This window comes from Cnephaeus nilssonii (assembly GCF_951640355.1).
Source record: "Cnephaeus nilssonii genome assembly, chromosome: 9".
NCBI classification, from domain to species: domain Eukaryota; kingdom Metazoa; phylum Chordata; class Mammalia; order Chiroptera; family Vespertilionidae; genus Cnephaeus; species Cnephaeus nilssonii.
The window spans coordinates 91105651-91127019 of record NC_137080.1 but is presented as its reverse complement, the minus strand read 5'-3'; the positions used below and the strand labels follow the sequence as shown (position 1 = coordinate 91127019).

Here is a 21369-nt window from a genome sequence, read left to right as displayed (position 1 = left end):
GTGCCTCCAGCTCAGTGGGGAGGCTATGCTTAGCCGCAGCGTAAAAGCACTCACCACCCCTCTTTAGACCGATCTCGGAACCCAGAACCAGAAGGGACACAGTGGGTCACCTCCACCCAGAACCCAAGGTCTGAGAGGACCGGGCCTTGCAGGGTCTGGCAGCAAGTTTGAAGCGGGTCAGCAGTTGAAGCCCGCGTCTCCTAACTCCCAGTCCAGCGCTATTTCTCCCAGCGCGGTGTGTCTGCCTCTCGTTCTGTGGGAGAATGTGTCGTGCGTTCTCAGTCTGAAGCCCACGGCGACGTGAGGACACAGAAGGGCTGTCCTCTGTCTGCAGTCATGTCTGGGAAGCGGCGGACTGGGACAATGCTGGAGCATCTTCAGGGTCTCCTGGCTAAAGCCACCGGTTGTTTGGCTAGTTCAAGGGCACTTGAGTGCAAGGCACAGCTTTCAGTCTGGACTTTGGAAGTCAAGACTTGTGATGTTCTAAGGAGAAAAAGAACATAGGTGTTAGCCAGAGCCCAGCTATTGTGGGTTCCACTCTGATAACCATAGACGTCCCTTAACTCATCAACACACCATACCAGCTCCCCCTCTGGGTCTCTGCTCACACAGCACCTTCTGCCCACAGTGTCCTCCTGGTCCTTCTCCCCATCTCCCGCCTCCCCGTCCTCGAAAGTAAAAATCAATGCCTGCCGCCTCCTGGAAGTCTCCCCGAGCCAACTCGCTTTATCGGCCTCAGTTACCACTAATTTGACATTTAATTGATATTTAACTTTGTCCGCAGGGACCAGTCTGTCTTTTCCATTAGCACTGTGGTCGGCAAACTGCGGCTCGAGAGCTACATGCGGCTCTTTGGCCCCTTGAGTGTGGCTCTTCCACAAAATACCACGTGCGGGCACACACGTACAGTGCGATTGAAATTTGTGGCCCGTGCGCAGAAGTCGGTTTTCGGCTCTCAAAAGAAATTTCAATCGTACTGTTGATATTTGGCTCTGTTGACTAATGAGTTTGCCGACCACGGCCCTAGCAGAACCTTCCACAGGCCCTCACAGCACCTTGCACACTATCTACTGGCTGAATGGATAAGTGGGTGAATGAATGAGTGAACGAATGATAAAACCAGAAGATGGAATTAGGGTTACTGAGGATGTCAGAACTGATGTTTCTAACATCATCCACAAAGAACTCAGATCGCTCTATAAACTATTACCCAGGCCATCTTAGAGGGCAAATGACCTGTACTATCCCCATTCTCGGGAGAAGACGGTAAGGCTGAGAAAGGAGAGGTGTGAAGTCACAAGGAGTTCTCACCGGGAGAACAAGCCAATGTTGGGCAGAGCATTTGAATAACAAGCAGCAAATATTTGTAGCTTGTAAGACTTAGCTCATGGCTTCCAAGGGTAATTAATTCCAGGAGAGGAAGACAGAGTGTCTGAGTGATGGTGACAACATTGCTATGATGCTCTAATTTCCCGGGGGGCGGGGGGCATTAGGATGCAGAAGTTCTGGTTCTGTGTGTCCAACACCAACAAACAACATTTCTTTCCTTTAAAATCACACTCTCATTCAGTAGCTTCTGCTCTACAGATCCGGGTCCAGTGTTTGTAAACAGGTTATTTAAGTGGATTTGAAAGGAGTGGGGGAAACTGTTCATCGGAGTCTTCCAGAATACATGTGAAAACTCAGACTTTAAAAAATCAGTGGTGACTATTATTTCTAAGTGGAAATCTCAGCGTCTTGGGGGAGGGGGAAGCATGAGGCAATCAGAAGAGTGAGCGTGGGGCGTGAGGCTGCTAATCAAGGACCCAGGCCTGTGAAGGAGCGCATCCGGGTCCTCAGTCCTCCAGCCCTTGTTTGATATGCAATCTTACCCTGCTTCGTTATTTCAATTTTATGATAGTCTCAGATTGGGAAGCCACGCAGCAGAACCCGTGGAATAATAAGAGGGTAAGCTAAGATAGCAGCCAGTCCCATATCTCATGCTGACATAAAAAAGCATGAAAGTGACCCGGCCTGTGTGGCTCAGTTGGTTGAGTGTTGTCCCATGCACCAAGTCGCCATTTCATTCCCAGGCAGGGCACATGTCCGGGTCGCGGGCTCGATCTCCAGTAGGGGACGTGCAGGAGGCAGCTGGTCATCGATGTTTCTCTCTCATCAATGTTTCTATCTCTCTCTCCCTTCCTCTCTCTCTAAACTCAATAAAAACATATTTAAAGCCCTAGCTGGTTTAGCTCAGTGGATAGAGCGTTGGCCCAAGGACTGAAGGTCCTGGGTTCAATTCCAGTCAAGGACACCTGCCTGGGTTGCGGGCTCGATCCCCAATAGGGGGCGTGCAGGAGGCAGCCGATCAATGATTCTAATCATTGATGTTTCTATCTCCTTCTCCCTCTCTGAAATCAATAAAAATATACTTAAAAAAACATATTTAAAAAAAAAGATGAATTTCTTTAACAAAAAGTATGGAAATGCACACAGTTAGAGACCGGAGCCAAATAAAGAAGATGCTAATTATCAAGTAAAGCCAGTGAGGGTTTGGGGAAAGAAAAAGGTCACCATGGTGTAGACCTGTCTCAGAGGGCCTCAGCAAGGAGGTGACATTTCAGCTGGACCCCAAAAGTCCTGAACTAGGCAGGGAGGGAGGGGACAGTGAGTAGATCCTGTCGTGACCCCGACCTTGTCAACCTTGTCGTCACTTGCGCCACATGGCCCTGTCTCACCTGCGGGGCCTCCGTGTGCGGGAGCTGGGGGTAGCGCAGGCCCATCAGGCTGAGGGCGGTGCGACCATTGCTGCCAGCAAACTTGTTGGCCAAGTCGAAGGCAAACTGGTAGGGCCTCTCGGCGAGGCCCCTGCGGGGCGCAGGGTAGCGGGCGCCCTGTCTCTGCAGGGTGGCCGCCAGCTTTCTGAGGGACGAGTCCGGGAGCTGGTAAAAAAACTTCTTCAGGCTGGGGTGTCGCCTGATCTGGAAGCAGAAATGAAGGCAGGCCATCAGTGTTGCTGGCAGGCGGCCCTCCCACCCACGGCCTCCCCCTCAACTCCATGCAGCCAGGCCGGGCCGCCTCATTGTCCCTGGGATAAGCTCCGGGTTCCACTCCTCCGCCACCCACAGCCACTCAGAATCTGTCTGCAAGGTCCAGCTGCAAACAGCAGGACAACCTGGGGGAAGGGGCCGGTGTTTGGACCCGGACAGCTCTGTTTAACCGCACCTACGCTGTGTGCGCTCTCGGAGCCTCTGCTGGGACTGCAGAAAATGGGAGGCTGAGGTCCCTGCCCTGATTGTTTGGGGGAGGGGTTGATGAGGTGGTTAATGCGAAATGTTGTGTCGGCCTAGATGTTGATGAATTTTAGTTCCCACCCTAAGCCTCCTCCTCTTACTACCTAAATGTCTTAGGTTGGGCTCCCTGCCAAGGCCGCGCAGAGACAAGGTTCGGGGTGCAGCCCTCTTACGAGGGAAGTGATCCGGGGAAACACTGATGGGAAATGAAGAGCTGGGGACGGATGGGAGAGCAGCCACACAGTCCCCTCGGGCACTCAAGAAACCAGCTCTCCAAGTTCTGCCCCACCCCACCCCGGATCGAGGGGCTGGGGTGTGTAGCCAGAAGCTCCCATCAGCCATTGGTTGAGGACGGCTCCTGGGGAGGTGGAGGGTGTTCTTTCTAACCTACCACGTGGGTGGCAAAGTGGCTCTGGGGGCCAGTCCGCAGGCTGAGGGATGCAGGTGCTGGCTGAGGGCGGTTGGGCCAGGCTGCACAGCAAGGTCAGCTACCTACAGCGCCCGCCACACGACTCCCTCATCTGGACCTGCGCTCCCACCCAGTGACCCCCGATGAGCAATCTGTGTGTCTCTCCGAGGAGACTGAGGTTTCCGGGGCAGGGAACCGGCCATGGAGGCTGTCTAGCAGGGTAGGGACATCTGAAAGCCTGACTGAACTGGAGGTCATACAGGGGCTGAGGGTGCGCCAGGACGTCCCCCAATCAAGTCCATCCAGACTCGGAGGAGGCTTCCCGGGAGGTGGGACCTGAGCTGAGCTTCGGGGAGGACTTGGCTGGGGTGGTCCGGGCTGGCAGGGAGCCCCACGAGCTTTCTATTATTTTAAACTAACTGTATCTCGGCTGCTACGTGTGTGGCACTTTCTGTATATGCACTAAACTTTGCTACATAGGTATTTATCCCCCAGTTTGCAAAAGAGGAAAGTGAGGCTCAGAGAGGTTAAGGGACACACCCAAGGTCACCCAGACACAGAGATGGGGGTGAACTCAGGTCTCAGCCGTGGGTTGATGAGGCCCCGGGGTTGGCCTCGGGTGGGGGGGACTGAGTGCTCTTACCTGCTCCCCCAAATGGCCGTCCACTCGTGGGAGGAGCGCCACCAGCTGCTGGATGACCAGCTCCTCTGGAAGATAAAGAAGAGGGGGCTCGTTCTGCCGTCACACGTGGCTTACAGACGACCGTGTCTAACACACGGCACAGATGGGTCGTGAAGGGCAGGGAGCGTCTTCCCCACGCTAGCCCTGGGCCTGAGGGCTGGGCCTGGGTGCTTTATGGAAATAGAAGGGACTTTGGGCTGCCACGCTTCACCCGCAACCACTTGACAGATAGGAAAGCTGAGCCCTCGGATGTCCCTCACCCAGGCTTCGGCGCAGCAGGGTCAGGAATGGGAGCTGGGACCAGAAATGGGGGGTGGGGGGACTTCCTGGCTACGGATGGAGCAGGCAACATCCCCACCGGCCAGGCTATACGCAGCGGTGTGCAGGGGCTGCTCAGACCGAGGGCTCATTGCAAATGGTCGGGGAGGGTGTGGGCCCTGGTTACCAACTGCTAGCAGTTGAAATTGGCCACAGGGGGGATATTTACACCACAGAAATCTGCAAAGGCTGCAGCTCAGGCTTCCTTTCTTAACACCCCACTCCCACCTCCCCTGCCTGCCAGCCTGCTTGCCAGTACACCTCTCCTACAGGACCCGGAGCAAGCTAGGAATTAATGAAACCTCTGAGCACGCCAATGGGGTGGGGTGGGGTGGGGTGAAGTTCCATCCCTTAGAATGGACTGGTGTTCTCTGCCTGAAGAAGGCTCGCAATCTCCAACTCTGCCCCGGCAGCCCCGGCTGAAAGGCTACCCTACCCCCCTGCCTTCCAGTCTCCTGGGTATTTGCCAGCTGCCCTCCAGTTCCCGCCTCGGGCTCAGCCTGGTAATCCACGGGCACCGTCCCAGGTGAGGGCAGGTGGTACTAACTAGATTCACACGCTCCATCCGGCAGAGGTCTTTCTTCTGGATCGTGGCTTCTGGCTTGGGAGGGTGATTCTGAGGATCCAACTCGTCCCCCTTCTGCAGGCGAGGACTCCCGGAACTCGGGACCCTCCGGATCTGGGGCAAAAGGAGCCGGTGTGAATGTGCTTGCACCAAGTCCCCAAGCAGGCCACTGCGCCCGGGGCTGACAGCAGTGTCCACGGGCCCTGGCAGGAGTGGGGCGCTGCTGTCCCAGGCTCCTGGCTGAGCCCGCCCCTGGGCCCACTTCAGAGGAGTTCACAGGACTCTACCTGCCCGCTCCTGAGATCTTTCTTTCTCCCACCACCCCCTCGGCCTCCTCCCTGCCCGGGAGGGAAACAAGCAGGCCTGCCAACAGGTCCCACCAGGGGAACTCACGTTCCCTGTAACCCTGCAGTCCCTTAGCCTGTGGGAACCTCGCTGTCTCCGTCTGTCCAATGGGAGTGGAAAGACTGGCCTCGCAGGTGGTGAGCGGGTTCAATGAGATACTATGTGTGTGCGTGGCATGGAGTGTCACTCCAGAGGTCAGGGAATCACTGCGTGCCAGCGGTCCTCACACCCGGAGCAGCGAAAGACAGCCCCGGGCGTGTCCCCCTCCATCAGACCTCGGCCTGTGCTTCGCAATTAGCTGTCCCGGTGGTGCGGACACACTTGCCTAATGCACAGAGTCCCTGCTCTCCGACCACCTCTGCTTTCAGATGCTGGAGTGCGTGTGTGGGATGCGGGGAGTGTGTGGGGGGGTGGGTCCTGACAGCAACCCGCCCCTCTCTCTTCCCCACGGTCCTCCCGCACCTCCCCACTCTGTTCAGAGCAGAGAGCAAAAGTCAAGAATGAGCCAGAGGCCAAGCAGCTGGCCAGCGCCTGCCCTGGAGGAAGCCAGGGGACAGAGGCAGCCTCTGTTACCATGACAACAGCAGGCCTACTCACCAACGCTGCTGGAGATGGAGGGCCGATGGCCCCCGACACACAGGGGCAGATAGCTGGGCCTCCTGGGTCGCCGGGACTCCGGGCTGGCGGCACCTGCAGCCCCCGCTCTCTTGGGCTCCTTGGAGCCATGCTTCTTATGAGAAAAGGCTTTTCGGAAGCTCGACTTTTTCTCGTGGGATTTCTTCCTGCAGGGTGGGGCCGGGTTTTCTAAGGCCACCTCTGGCTCCTGGACTTGGAGTTGCTGCAGGTGAGACGAGAGAGACCGAGTCAGGCCCTTGACTTTGAGGAAACTGCAAGTGAGCTGGGGAAAGAGACCAGCATCCCCTGAAACGAAGAGACCCACTGCGGACCAGAGGGTGTGAGGGGCTCAGAGAGAAGAGCCCCCGGTGCTCAGGGGTGGGAGAGGGAGCCCTGTAGCGTCGGGAAGGAGGGGCCGAGCAGGGCTCTGGCAGGATGGAGAGCTGGGGGAGGGCCGGGAAGCGATGGTGCCAGGCAGGGACCCGGCCCGTAGTGAGGGTCCGGGTCTAGGCGGGGAACATCCTCCTCACCTTCTCTCCCTCCTGCTCCTCTGCATCTTGGAGGAGGGCGATGATCTTCTGGATAAATTCTTCTAAAAAGGAACGGGGTGGTTGCTTACACTCCAGTGCAGAGCGTGGGTCAGTCTGCACTTCCTAAGGCCCGGGGTGGGTGATTCCGGGACTCCTAGGTGCTAAGGAGCTTGCCTTTGCGGCTGCCCAGTCCTGACCCCCGGGGACTCGCAGATCCCTCAGGCGGGGCCGAGGGCAGAGCCAGTTTCCAGGGGACACAGTGGTGGTCACTCCCCGGGGAGGACGTAGGGGGCCCTCAGGTGTGAGGAAAACGGGAAAACGCCCTGGGCCCTCCCCATCCCCCTTCCAGGCCCATTTTTGTGAAAAGCAAACAAGGCAGAGGGGGCGGGGACAGGTCTGTACCAGGATCTGCAGCACCCAGAACTGACAGGATTCTGGTTCTAAGCTCGGCCCCACCAGTGACGAAACAGTAACAATCGAGAGGGCAGCTACCATTTGGTGAGCTTCCTCCTGCGGCCCTTCCCCCTTCCCATCCTCTTTGCTTCTCCTGCGGCTCCGAACCTCAACAATAGCGATCACAACAAATGACAGCTAACGTTTATTCGCTGCTGAGGGGCACTGCTCTCAATGCTGCCTTGGCACCCACTCCTTTAGTGCATCTAACAGCTCTGTGTGGTTGGTACTATTATAATCCCCATTATACTGATGAGGAAACTGAGGCCAGAGAAGAAGCAACTTGTCCAAGTTGATGCGGCTGGAAGAGGTCAGAGCCCAAATTCAAACCCAGGCCCTAAATCACACCGTCTACCCAGCCCGTGCTGTGAGCCAATGGCTTCCTCCAAGCGCCTTATGACCACCCCGCAAGGAGGGCGTTTCACAGCAGAGGCTCAGACGGGGCAGGGGGGTGGGTGGGGTGGGGGTGGGAGGGGGGGAATTGGCTGCAGTGTGGCTGGGCGCCTGCTGCACTCAGAGGTCAGGACAGGTCTCTGCCTCTCTGGTTCAGTTTCTCCTCTGCAAGTGGAGGGCCAGGCGTTTAGAAGGGACCCGGGAGCAAAGGCGAGGGGTACTGACTGCACTCTGAGGCTTTGTCCGGCTGCAAGTCCTCTCCCGGCTCCCGGCTTCCTGCGTGGGTGGAAAGCTCGAAGGGACTTGGACCCCCACCATCTGCAGACGAGGCCTCTTGGACTTCCGGTTCTTCCAAGTCTGAGAAGCAAAATGAAATGAGTGTGTTTTGTTGGTTCGAGGCTGTTACCTACTGCACAGATGCTCCAGAGCCTCCACCGTACGCTCTGTGGCCAGATCACGGCGGAGTGAGCCGGGGAGTGAGCCAGGGTGGAGGTGAGCTGCTGGCAGGGCCTTGCACGTGAACACCTGGCTTCCTGGGCTTTGCTCCCTCGCCTCCCTCCCCTAGCGACCTCACCCCTCCACCAGCGTGGCTTGATCCACTAGTTGGAGGGTAAGTGCGTAGAATGAGTCAGCCCTTCAGGCCAGAGTCCCCTGCAGGGAAACCCACTCTTTGGTTCAAAGCATTGCCCCTCCTTTTGAAAATGAAAATTACCCTGCCAGGGCGACCTGCTCGGCTGCTCCCCCTGACCCCCAGGAGGCCCTTCTCCCTCTGTCTCTGGCTCCATCACTGATGGGCCATGACCTTGAACACTGTTTTACCTCCCTAAGGATCAGTTCCCTCATCTGTGAAATGGAGGTAAGAAAATGGCCGAGGGCTCACTGAGTCTAGACACACCGTGGGTAGGTGTCCTATTTTACAGGCGAGGAGACTGAGGCACGGAGATGGAGAACGACATAGGAAGTACAGCCCAGAACCCAGGTCTCCCGCCTCCCAGTCTCCGTCCTGCACAGCTCCCCACTGCCAGGGTGTGGACGCTGAGGTGCAGAGATGAGGATGATGGGGGTCCCTGAATACAATTCCCAGTGGGGGCTTCGCCGGGTTGCCTAGGCAGGGAGGTCTGGTGTGTGGAGTGGCCCGCTGACACCCCTCTCCTCCCCGTCCCTCTCCTCCCCGTCCCTCTCCGTCCCATGTTGCTCAGGGAAGAGCAAAGGTCAACTGAGCTGGCTGCTCTTCATGGCCAGCTCCAGCCCTGGGGAAGCTTCCGGACCTGGAGGCAGCCGCAGTGTTGCTATGGTAACCGTGAGCCTGCTCACCAACGCTGCTGGAGATGGAGGCCCGATGGCCCCCAACGCACAGGTACAGAAAGCTGGGCCTCTTGGGCGGCCGGGACTCTGGGCTGGAAGCATCTGCAGCGCCCGCTCTCCGGGGCTCCTCGGAGCCATGCTTCTTATGAGAGGAGGATTTCCTGAGGTTAGGCTTTCTCTCCTGGGATTTCTTCCTGACGGCTGGGGCTGGGTTTTGTGGAGCCACCTCTCGCTGAGAGCCTTGGAGTTGTACGGGGCGTGAGAGAAACTGGGCCAGGTCCCTGACCTTGAGGAGAGAGGAGAGCTCCCTGAGAAGCAACTCAATAGCAACCAAGGGCTATAGGGTGTCCCCAGGCAAGGGGGCGACAGAGTCCAGATTGGGGGGGTGCTGGGAGGCCTGGAGGGCAGGTAGGGCAGGTAGAAGGAGGAGAAGGGAGAGAGGGGGAGGAGGGAGTGAGAAAGAGGGGGAGTGGGAGGACAAGGAAGCATCAAGGCCCCGGGGACCTCCACCTCTCCTTGGCTCCTCACCTCTTCATCCCACTCGTCTCCCACGTCTCGGAGCAGCTGCACAATCATCTGAATGATGGCATCCTCTGGAAGAGAGTGGATTACGGTGAATCTTTCTAGATGCACAGAGAACACTTCCTAATGACTGTGCTGGACTCTGAGGCCAACGTGGGCCTTCTGTGTTAAACGGGGGCCCCTAAAACAGCTCCTTCTGAGAGAGGCTGGGAGGTCCACGGGGGGGGGGGGGGGGGGGTACCAGGCCAAGGCATGGCATTTCCTTCAGACGTTCACCTGGTGCCCTCAGGGCTCACAGATCTGAGAATATTTGCTTTGGGTTGAGCAAGCTGTGCAACCTTGGGTACGTTTCTTAATCTCTCTGGGCCTTCGTCTCTCCCTGTGAAATGTGGGTCAGAATCCCTGTTCTGCTCCCCTCAGAAGGCTGGCAGGCCATCAAATGATGGGCTGTGCTTGGAAATACTTTTCAAGGCTAATGCTGACCTTCCAACCTGCAAAATACCATCGGAGAAACGGTTGAAAGGGTGCCGGCCTGGCCTCAGGTGGGGTTGGAGGATGAAGGGACTCCAGCCCACAAGACAGACAGCCTGCCGAGCTGATGCACCAACCACACTACCCAGTCTTTGCAGAGAAGCCACGAGCAACACCAAGGGTCTTCTTTGCTGCCCCGGCTACTCTGCAAGGACAGCATGCTCACAGTGGCCCCTGCTAGCTGCCAGCTGGTCCCAGGGCGTCCGCAGACTCTTTCTCTCCCCCCAACCCCTGCTCCCCCTAATTTCGTTCTCATTTAGAAACCCTGCTTGGCTTTTACTCCCGGACTCTGTCTACCTGCTGATTCCCTCTCCGGTGGGAAACAGTTACCATGTAAAATAAACATCTGGCACAATGGCCAGCTGAACGCCTTTTACTCATCCTTTGATGGACGGAGAGCTCCTGTTTCAAAGCTTTAAAAATATGCCCGTTCTGTACAGGGAAGTAGATTAATGGAGCAGCCTTGATTTTATTAGGGGCAACACCAGGGGTGTGGTTGTGTGGGAGACTGTCCTTATTTCTTGGGCACCTGTGCTCGAGTATTTAAGGATGAAGCATTATTTTACTTAAAATGGTTCAGCAATGAAAGTACACACACACACACAGCAAATATGGCCAACTGTTAACAACTGTGAGTGTATGAGTGTGCATAGAACTATTCTGCCCACTCTTTGATATATTGAAATACATACATAAATTCTATCTTCCTCTCTTCTAAATTCCTTTTATAAGTTTAAAGAGAATAACAAAGAGCCCCATGCTCATTAGCACATAAGCAGGAGTATTTGCCAGCGGCCGTTCTAATTCCTGTGACCCCCTAAAGTCAGTGTGGCCAGAAGCCCCCGGGGGCAGCTCAGTGCACGCCAGAGGGCAACTGAGGCCTAAGCCGTGGCCCCGGGCAGTCCCCGCTGCGGCCAGAGGACAGTAGAGTCTGACTCACGGTCAAGCTTCTGGAGCTCCTCCTCCGTCCAGGGGCCCGGGGCTTGGGAAGGAGGCTCCGAGGCCCCAGCGTCCCCGCCTTCGATGAGCACGGACTGGTGGGCATCAGCATCCTCCCCGCCTGGAGTGAAGACAGAGGTAAGTGTGGGGAGGTGTGTGAGTGGGGAGGTGTGTGTGTGGGGAGGTGTGTGTGTGGGGAGGTGTGTGTGTGGGGAGGTGTGTGTGTGGGGAGGTGTGTGTGTGGGGAGGTGTGTGTGTGGGGAGGTGTGTGTGGGGAGGTGTGTGTGTGGGGAGGTGTGTGTGTGGGGAGGTGTGTGTGTGGGGAGGTGTGTGTGGGGAGGTGTGTGTGTGGGGAGGTGTGTGTGTGGGGAGGTGTGTGTGTGGGGAGGTGTGTGTGTGGGGAGGTGTGTGTGTGGGGAGGTGTGTGTGTGGGGAGGTGTGTGTGTGGGGAGGTGTGTGTGTGGGGAGGTGTGTGTGTGGGGAGGTGTGTGTGTGGGGAGGTGTGTGTGTGGGGAGGTGTGTGTGGGGAGGTGTGTGTGTGGGGAGGTGTGTGTGTGGGGAGGTGTGTGTGTGGGGAGGTGTGTGTGTGGGGAGGTGTGTGTGTGGGGAGGTGTGTGAGTGGGGAGGTGTGTGTGTGGGGAGGTGTGTGTGTGGGGAGGTGTGTGTGGGGGGAGGTGTGTGTGTGGGGAGGTGTGTGTGGGCGGGAGGGACATGTCAGTGACATTCGCCTGGCTTTGTTCCTGGGCACAAGAAAGCAGCTCCGAATTCCCACAGGAGGGCCCTGCTGTAGCCAGCTCTGGGCCTAACCAAACACCAGAAACCCAACAAGGTTTCCATTTGAAAAGAGGCTGCCTCAACCCAGACCTCCTTCCCCCGCCCCCAAAGCATCCTGGGTCTCCCTGCGTCTCTTCTCCCCACGAAACATGGGGACTTGGGGATGCTGCAGGACAGAGCCCGCCCCTCCCGATGCCCGGGGGGCACTCAGCTCCAGGAGCCGGAGTCAGGAAAGGAAGGCACCTCGGGACCCGCTCCCTCATTTTACAAATGAGGAATCAAAGGCTCCCAGAGAGGGGCAGCAACCTGCTCAAGATCACACAGCACGTTTCTCCTCATGGAGCCACGTCTAGACCCAGCCCCCAGCTCTGGCCCTGCCACTTCCCTAACACCCCCCAGTGCTCAGCTGTGGACCAGTGCGGAGGGTGGGGCATCCACCTCGCCTCCCTCCCGGCCTCCCTGGTCCATGTTCCTCGAACAAGAGACTTCACAGGAACAGCTGTCATTACAGAGCACTTTCCGTGCCAGCTCTGGGCACGGCCACCCCATGACCCAGCAACTGTCATCATCTCCACGTCATCGATGAAAAAAATCAGGGCTCAGAGAGGACAGTGGCCGCCCCAGGACACACCGCTGGTTGGCGGTGGAGCGGGTCTGAGGGGGCTCCCAGGGCTGGGGCTCCTGACAGCTGTCCCACCTTCCCATCCCACCTGGCCCCTCTGCTGAGAGGTTGGAGGAGCCACTTAGAGCACCTAGCCCTGGGGGTGGGCAATGGGGTTACCACCGAAACGGGCAGGTCTGCTCACCCCCGGGTGCTGGGCCCAGGTCGGCCTCCCGGGAGCGCCAGGCAGCAGCCGCCTCCTGGCCTCCGGCGTCCCCGTCGCCGTGCTTCCTGTGGCCGTGCTTCTTGCGGCCGGCCTTCCTGTCGTGGGCTCTCCTCCTGGGCGCGGGCTCCGAGGGCTCTGCGGGCGGGGGCAGGCCCTCCTTCGCCCTGGCCCTCCGGCCGGCCTTGTCCTTGGCCTCCTCGGGGCCGGGCCTCAGGAAGAAGTTCAGCACCGTCTTCAGCCAGCCCTGCTGGCCCCGGCTCTGGGCCTTGTCCTTCTTGTCCCGCGGGGGCCTCTGCTCGCCGGGGAGGGCCTCCCTGGCCGCCTCCAGGCCGAGGGCCTCGGCGCCCGGTGCCTCCGGAGACCCTGGGCTGTTGAGGTGCCGGCTGCCATCGCGGGCCCTCCCCGCAGGCGCCTGCCGGGGGGGCGTGGCGGGCAGGGAGAGGTACTGGCCTTCCCGGGACTCGGGGTCCTTCCTGGGCTTCTGCGACCTGTCCCAGGACCGGGCTCTCCGCTGGGAGAGAGGCTTCCCCGGGCCCCGCGGAAGCTCCATCGCACTGCAACCAAGACAAACAGCTCCTAGGAGAGGCCTGCCAGGCCTGCGGGGGGGGGGGGGGGGGGGGGCGGGGGAGGGCTGCCGGGGGTTGTGAGGAGGGCCTGCCCAGGGCTTCATGCCGCCCAGTGCCAGCCCCCCCCCCCCCCCCCCCGGCAATGCCAGCGGCCTCAGCTCTCAAAGCTGTCGTCCCACTTTCATTCCTCAACACCCCTGGGAGGAAGCGGTGTCCTGTCCCCATTTCCCAGAGGAGGAAGCTGAGGCACAGGAGGTCATGCCCCAGATCTCGCACCTGCCTATCCACCCCACAGGCTGAGTGTTTCCCCAGACAGCTCAGCGAATGGCAGCTGCGTTCCTCCAGTTGCTCAAGACAGAGATGTGAAGTCGCCCGTCTCCTTTCTCGCTCACTCCCCACAGCTGCCCACCACACAGCCTGCTGGCTGCACTTTCAACCATGGCCAGGCCGCAACCCACCGAGGCTCCTTGCCCGCTCAGCGGGACTATTTCAGCCACCTCCTCGCTGCTCCTGCCCGCTCTGTCCTCTCCGCACCCGGCGTTTCCAGCACCAGCTACAGCAGGCCACTCTCCTGCCTCCAACGGGGCCGACAGTGACTGGCAGCACCCTGACCGGTCATTCCCCCGTCACCTCTCACTCACGCCCGCCACACAGCCCTGCTCTGCATCCCGCAGGCCCGCTCTGCCTCGGGGCCCTCACACGGCCGTCCCCTCTTTCTAGAACTTCCTTCCCTGGACAGCCTTATCATGTCCCTCGCTTCCTTCAGGCTCTGCTCCAATGTCACCTTCCCATAGGGGTCCTCCCTCTTACCTGTCACTGGAGGTTTAATTGTCTGAGTCTCTCTCCCGCCCCTTTGTCTGCTGTGCTAGCCTTGTGCCCAGCATCAGGGGCCTCAATAACTGTTTACGCCACAAATGAATAAACGGGTAACACAAACAGCAAACTGTACGATACATGGGGTGCGAGGTGCCGCAATAAGCGCCTCGGACCCGCCCCATCTTACAGCCGAGGCCCTCCCGTTCTCCGCCCAGAGTGCAGCCGCGTGGAAGCCAGGACCCGCTCCTCCCAGGCAATTTGAAGGTTTGATTTGTTGTTTAATAGCCCTTAAATGGAGCGTCTGTGTTACACAAAAAAAGCTTTTGCAATGCACGTCAGTGCCCTGTGTGTGCAGACTAACATTCCCCAAAGCCTCGGGCCTGCCTCAGGCCTGTGCTCCCGAGATACAGAGTAGGTGGGATAAGAAGTCATAGAAGAAAATCGCTCTCTTTCTTCCCGTTCATTTCTTTCCACAAACACTTAATAAGCACCTACTGCATCACAGGAGTCAGCTCAGGGCGTGGGGAGTAATGATGAACAAGAGGCTGGAGGCCCCTGCAAGAGAACGCTCTGGTCCATGAGGGGCCGGTGGGAGGTGAGTGGTGACGGCAGAAACCCTATCCGCTGACCCACTCTCGCTTCAGGAACACATGGTCCAAAGAGATGGAAAAGGCAGGTCGGAGCTCTATTTGATTTTAAAATCTAAGCAAGCTGAGCCAGAAACATTGATGGAATGGGGTCAGGGTCCTCTCTGGTTTCCCTGCGTGTTCCTGTGCTCAGGGCAGTTGGACGGAGTCAGCAGAGAAAACACAGAACCAGCCAGACACACAGGACGCCCTTGTCGGCTCAGCCCCTCGCCTTCCTGCGCTGCCGTGGCTGAGGGGCCTGTGGCACGGAGGGCGAGCACCCCACCTGAGCTCATGGGAATGAGGCGCAGGGGTCTTTTCAAAGCCCGTCGTTGCTAGGGACTCTTTGGTCGCTGTGTCCTCCTGGCGCATTCGAAGGCCACGCTGCTCCTTCCAATCGGAGCACCAGTGCCTCATGGGCAACGAGGTTTCTCCGAAGATGGCCTTGCTCAGCCGCCCCTCCTGGCACAGCAGTGCTCTGAGCCCAGAGGCAGGCGTGGGAGGGGAGGCGGGCTGCAGCCCCAGAGGCAGGGGGGCAGGACCACGATGTGCGATGTGCGGCCTTAGCCATGCGAGAGTGCTTCCCAGTGAGGAGAGACTCCAGGGTCTCCCAGGGCCTCCTCTTCCAAATCCAGGGGCTTTTCCCTCCCCTCCTCCCTTGAGGCTCTGCAGCCCACACCCTGCCTTCTGCAAACTCCTTCCCTCTGGGCAGCTGACTGGCTCAGCCAGGTCCCCACCCACCTCTCCCGGCTCCTCCTCTTTAAAACCCCAATGCTGGGCATTAGGCCCGGTTAAGAGAGGGCAAACCCACCCTCCCAGGGTGTCCTCAGACTAGGCCCAGCGAAGACTGTGTTTGCTCTCCCACACTCCAAGTTCTATGGCAGCGGAGAGGAGACCCTTCAGACTTGGGGCTGTAAGCGCTGCCTGTCCCGAGTCCCTCAGAGCGAGACGTTCGCTTCCTTCTCTGTTCCTTGCTCTGTGCCCTCGCTTTGCCCGGGGGACCACCCCGTGCAGCCTGTTCAGGAGGACGTGCTTCCAGCCAGTCCCCCCGAGACACAGCACCCCCATCACTGCACGGGAACCCAGGTGCTCCTGTAAACGTGTTTATCACCTTGGCAGAGAGTGGTTTCAGAGCAAAGTCCAGTCTGCTCAGAAACACCCAAGTGATCTGCTGGTCACGGGACCTCGGGTCAGACGTGACACATCCCACACCCCAGAGAGGGCACAGCCGGCGCCAGTGACTGCGGGCCGGAGCGGAGTCTGCAGTTCCCCGAGCCGCTGCGGCTTCCCGGAGCCTCATTACCTGAGTACACAGTGACCGGCCCTCACTTGCTCACCCGCTGGGGACTCTGTCACTGCTCGGGCGCCGGGCACTGTTTCACAGACCCCTTTGCCCTGCCCTCTCCACCCCGACGCCACACGATAGAATGTAACCAACAGCCGGCACCGTGAGTGCGGCACCCGCGTGCGGGCCGGAGCCAGCACCCAGACGCCCACTGCTGTAGACTGGGCGTCTGTGCCCCCAATTCATTGTTGACTCCTCAGGCCCCAAGTGATGGTGTTAGGAGGCGGGGCCTCTGGGGTGATTAGCCAGGAGCACAGCCTCCTGAACCAGGTCGGTGTCCCTCATGAAGACACCGGGGCTCCCTTGCCGCTCCCGTCAAGTGGGGCACCGAGAGCAGGCGACTGACTGTCTACGAACCAGGAAACCTTCGCCAAACACTGAACCTGCGGGCACCTCGCCCTCAATCTTCCGCCTCCAGAGCCGTGAGGAGGAAATCCCTGTGCTCTTTGTCACCGCAGCCGCGTGGGCTCAGACCCTCGCGTGTCACAGGAACACGCACACACACCGCAAACCTACAGGGACTCAGAGCATCTTGTATTCTCCCCGACCCACGTGCCAGGAGTGATTATCTGAGCATCTGTGTGCCTCTGTCCTCCCAAACTCCAAGTCCCAGAGAGAGGACGGAGCCGCGTGGTCCCGCAGCGCCCACGCGGCCTGGAGGCCCTTGGTGCTTGGGGAAGGAATGAATGACACTCAGGCGGCACAGGCCTGGCCAGCGCCCCGAAAGCCTCTCATCTACACATCTCAGTCCCCGCCCCCCCTCCGGCCATGCCTGTCAATCAGATGGGCTGCGAGGGGAACGGAGGCTCCCAAGGGCTGAGAAACTTGTCCAAGGCCACCCCCTATAGGAATCAGAGAGAGGGTGCTTACACCCATTTTTCTGGATTCTAACTTCTTCATTCTCTCCCCTACGCCAAGGGGCCTCCAGTAAATGCAGACGCGTCAGACGGCCTGAGAGGTGAGCGAAGGTCTGTTTCACACGAGGGAGAGAGCGCCGTCTGCCCACACCCACCGTGACCCACACACACTTATGCCCCAGAGCCAGAGACGGTCACCTCCGGGCGGGGCGCACAGACGCCGGGCAGGAAGCCGTCAGTGGGCTGGAGGGTCAAGGGCTGCACCCTGAGCTTTACTTCTCAGCACAGGCAGCCCATGGGCACTCCAAGCCCCTCGGCAAAAGCCATTCTCCTCTGAGCTCAAAGCCTTCAACCTGGGCTCCCTCAATAGTGCTGGTCATCACAGGCCACACCTCCCACATGCAGGGAGCGGGGCCTCCCGGGGAGACACTCACCCTCCCCTGGCCTGGGTCTCGTGGGGGACAAGGTGGTCTCCTCTCCCCTCAACACTGGACCCGTCCTGCTCCCAGGCCCAGCTCCCAGGTGTTAGATGATCCCCCTCCAACCCCAGTCAGGGCAGCAGCAGATGTCCCTGTTCTTGGACCAACTTCCAAAAACCTTAACATCTAAACCTTAGCCCAGCCATAGGTGACGGTATCACCTCCCACCGACGGGGAGCTCCCCTTTACTCCGCATCTTCGTGCAAAGTCGGAGAAGTGTGGGGCACCACCGATTTGCAAATGAGGAGCTGAGGCCCAAGAAAGTGAAGTTCCTTGACTTGGGTCAGAGCTTATCGGTGCCAGCTAGTTCAGAGCTCCTCGAGGACACCGGGTTGAGATCTCATCACTGAGCCCTGCTCTCTCTCAGAGATGAAGAAACGGGGGCCCAGGGAGGCCCAGCTGCCCAGAGGCAATATTGGGACTGGTCTCAGGGCTGCCTTCTGGGTCTGTACTCCTTGCAGAACCCCAAGAAACCCACCCACTGCGCCAGCCCCCAAGGAGAGAGTATCGTTCTACCAACCTTGGACCACGAAGTCACGCCTGTCCCTCCGACCAGAGGGCTCTGGATGGGGCCGCTGAGAAGCACCGCCCGTCTGCCAGAAGTCGTATCCAATGAGGGACGGTGGCCCAGCTGCCCAGGGAGAGGATGCTGCTGCTGCTGCTGCCACCACCAATCTCCCGAGTGTCTCAGAGATGCTCGGTCACGGTCATATATAGCTGAGCTCACGGCCCCCGATCCAGGAGCCGCCCACTACGCCGCCCTGTCCCGGCCCGTCCCGGCCCAGGCTGCTTCCCACTCCACGGAGATAGGAGGCTTACCTCAGTCACCTTGGAAAACAGTTTCGCCTGACAACTTCCTCATTACACTCAAACCCAACCAGAAACCAACGCTCAGAACACGGCCCTGCCTGGCCAGAGGCCAATGCTCGGAGTGAAAAACAAGCGCTTATGGGACGCACAGGTCATGGGGAAGAAGGAGGCCGTGGTTTTATCACCTCCACACCCCCCTCCGAAGCCACCAAAGAAAGAAGGATCTAGAGAGAAAGGCCGCTGAATGGAACACATACATTCTTTGACCTGGAGACGAAGCTCAGAAGAAGGAGTGGATAAGGGGCAAGTTTCCCAAATCCACTCTCCCTAAAATCAATGGAAAAAACATCATCTGGTGAGGATTAACCAAAAAACCCTGGCTCCTCCTGTTTATATTATAAAAACACATATCTATGTATTATATTTGAAAGAAAAGAAGAAAATGTACCGAGTGCCAGGCTCTTTCTAAGTCCCGTCATGGCTCATGGGCTAATACAGTGATGGCGAACCTATGACACGCGTGTCAGCACTGACACGCGTAGCCATTTCTGATGACACGCGGCCGCTGAGGCGGCCGCATGCCGAGGATGAAACATTTGCTGCTCCTGAGGATGAAACATTTGAGAAATAATGTTTTTTCCTCAAACTGACACACTACCCGAGTTATGCTCAGTTTTTTGGCGAAGTTTGACACACCAAGCTCAAAAGGTTGCCCATCACTGGACTAATACATCCTGGGGCTGTCGTGGGCATTGGGCACCTTCTCTAACCAGGCAGAGGGGCCACCCGGCCCTGGCCTCCGTGCCTGTCAAAAACCAAGCCTCGGGCCCTAGCTGGTTTGGTTCAATGGATAGAACGTTGGCCTACGGACCGAAGGGTCCCAGGTTCGATTCCAGCCAAGGGCACATGCCTGGGTTGCGGGCTTGATCCCCATGTGCAGGAGGCAGCCAATCAATGCTTCTCTCTCATCACTGATGTTTCTCTCTCTCTCTCCCTCTTCCTTCCTCTCTAAAATCAATAAAATACATATTTTTTAAAAAAACACAAAAAAACACGCCCCGGGCAGGGATCTGTGGAGACACCTGTGGCCTGTGGCCCGGGCTGGCTGCTGCTGTGTGTGCAGCCCAGAGCCAAACGAAACGAAGGGCCCTGTTCGGACGGTGTGAAGAATTTTAAGACAGACTGCGGAGCCCGAGACCAGCCGCAGGCCCTGCTGAGCCGCCCGCGCAGCTTGCACAGGTCTCGGGCCACCAGGGCACAGACGGGACGGTGCCCAGCCAGGTGCTGGGGGAAAGGCCACAGCCGGGCGAGAGGAAGATTGAGAGAACATCTCTTTTTTTAAATTTTTAACTTAAGCCTGACATATAAAAGTGCACAAGTCGTCAGTGCACAGCCTGATGAATGCCCACAAAGGGAATAAATAAACCCGCGTCCCCGGCGCCCGGACTAAGAAATGACACACTCCCTGTACCACAGCCCCAGCGCTCCTCAGGGCACCGCTCTCCTGACTTGTAGACGTGTAGGTTATTTTTCCCGATTCGGGTTGTATACAGATGGGAATCAGACTGTTTTCTTCTATGTCTGCCCCCCCCCCCGCCCCCACTATATTTCATGTTTCTGAGATCCGCCACGCCGCTGTGTGGCACTGTCGTGGTAAATTCTCAGGCTGACAGTACCAACTGTAGGAGGGGATGTGGGGCGACAGAACGCTCCCCCGCTAGGGGGCGTGCCGGGGGTGCAGACACGCTGGAAAGTGGAGTGGCAACATCTGCTAAAGCGGAGCAGACACGTACCCACGAGGCAGCATTTCACTCCTGGACACACACAGGACCGAAACACATGCGCACGCCCCCCCAACAACATTCATGGGAGCAATAGATCAGCACTGTTTATAATAGCCCCGAACCCAAACACTTGGCGCTGCTCACGTGGCAGTAACAGCACATTGAGCCAATGGTGGCATGTTCACACCATGGAGACGTTTTTCCCTGAGAGCCGGTGTGTTTGGTTAGAAAGACTGTTTACCCTCCTGGGTGGCCTGGGGTGCAACATGGGGGCATAGAGGGTAAACTTGGTCTCCGTGGACATGAAGGCATCAGTTTAAGAGAAGGCCCTGTCTCAGGAGCCATGGGCGGGCACTGGCCAGTGATAGATTTAAGAGAGGGAGAATTTTCACAAGAGACACTCGAACCCCTCTGAGGTTGGAACCCCATTTCCCAGAAGTCTCCTCCATGCTAGCAAGACAATTTGCATTATGGAAATGAGCTCACGTCTTTGGTGACGCCCAGGAGCAAAGAGCAGGTAGGAGAACAGGCCTCCTTCCCAGGGCCACACCCTCTGCTTGGAATCCACCAGCTCAAGGTCCAGCCCCCGCCCTGTGTGCGGGCTTCCCCCACGGGGCCGCCTGGAGAGCTGTCCGGCCAGAAGGGAGTCTCAGACGTCCTTCTGGTTCCTGTGCCGATGACTGAATGCAGGTCTCGTGCTCAATGAATCTCAATTCCCGTCCACAACCACCTGCCTCAGCGACTTTTCCTGTCCCGCCGGTGGCTCCCAGAACCTCCCCCTCCCTCAGTAGTTCCCGGGTCCCCATGGCAAGTGGACCACTCAGTGACCATCATGATAGCTAGCAGCTCTGACATGGGCCAGAGCTGCACTGTCCCCAGCTCCTCTCCCCAGCGGGCACACTAGTGATAGTTTAACGACAACAGTCATCTGTGAAGCGTTTACTCTGTCAGGGCCTGTACTAAGAGCTTTTACATGCATTCTCTATTTTCACTCCCATAATAATTATAAAGTAGATATTGTTTTATTCCTCAGATTTGGAAAGTGATGTTCAAAAAGATCAAATAAAATGCTTAAGTGACACTGCCAAATGGCAGGTTAAGACCTGTCAGTCAGTCTCCACAGCACGTCCTTAACCATGGCGCTCCATTGTTCATCTGGACCTCAGTTTCCACAGCTGTACAATGGGAATAAATGACACCAACCTTGCAGGGTTGCTAGGAAACTTCTAGGAGGCAAGTCTCATGAACACCATCCCAAGGCACATGTTAGGCACGCGGGCAGTGGCAGCGTCGGGTTCAGAGGAGCCCACACTTAGGTCTCACCTGAGGGACTGGGGCCCCCGAAACTTGGTCCAAGCCTAACAGTGTTGCATGAGTAAGACCAGCTGGAATAACCCCTGCCCTCCTCTTTCTTGTGCCCCGAGGAGGACATTGGTCTGCTCACCCTGCAGGGCTCGGGCCAGGCTCTCACGCTGTCTGTGTGAGGAAGTTCAGCACTTGGTCAGCAATGGCTGAATCCGGGGTGCCTCACGTTGGCTCTGTTGACATTTTGGACCAGATAATTAGTCATTATGTGGCCTGGCCTGTGTAGTTTAGGATGTTTAGC

The 21369-nt window shown here is 58.0% G+C and overlaps 1 protein-coding gene across 1 annotated transcript; it reads right to left on the bottom strand.

Moving 5' to 3' along the window:
• Positions 1-447: 447 nt before the first annotated feature.
• Positions 448-13030, bottom strand: BNIP5 (BCL2 interacting protein 5; the record flags this gene model as incomplete). Its single annotated transcript, XM_079781649.1, has 11 exons — positions 448-483; positions 2718-2960; positions 4325-4389; positions 5229-5360; positions 6189-6429; positions 6737-6798; positions 7808-7939; positions 8897-9173; positions 9416-9480; positions 10881-11000; positions 12460-13030. The coding sequence occupies 11 exons, from the start codon at positions 13028-13030 to the stop codon at positions 448-450; spliced, it is 1944 nt and encodes a 647-aa protein (XP_079637775.1).
• Positions 13031-21369: the final 8339 nt, after the last annotated feature.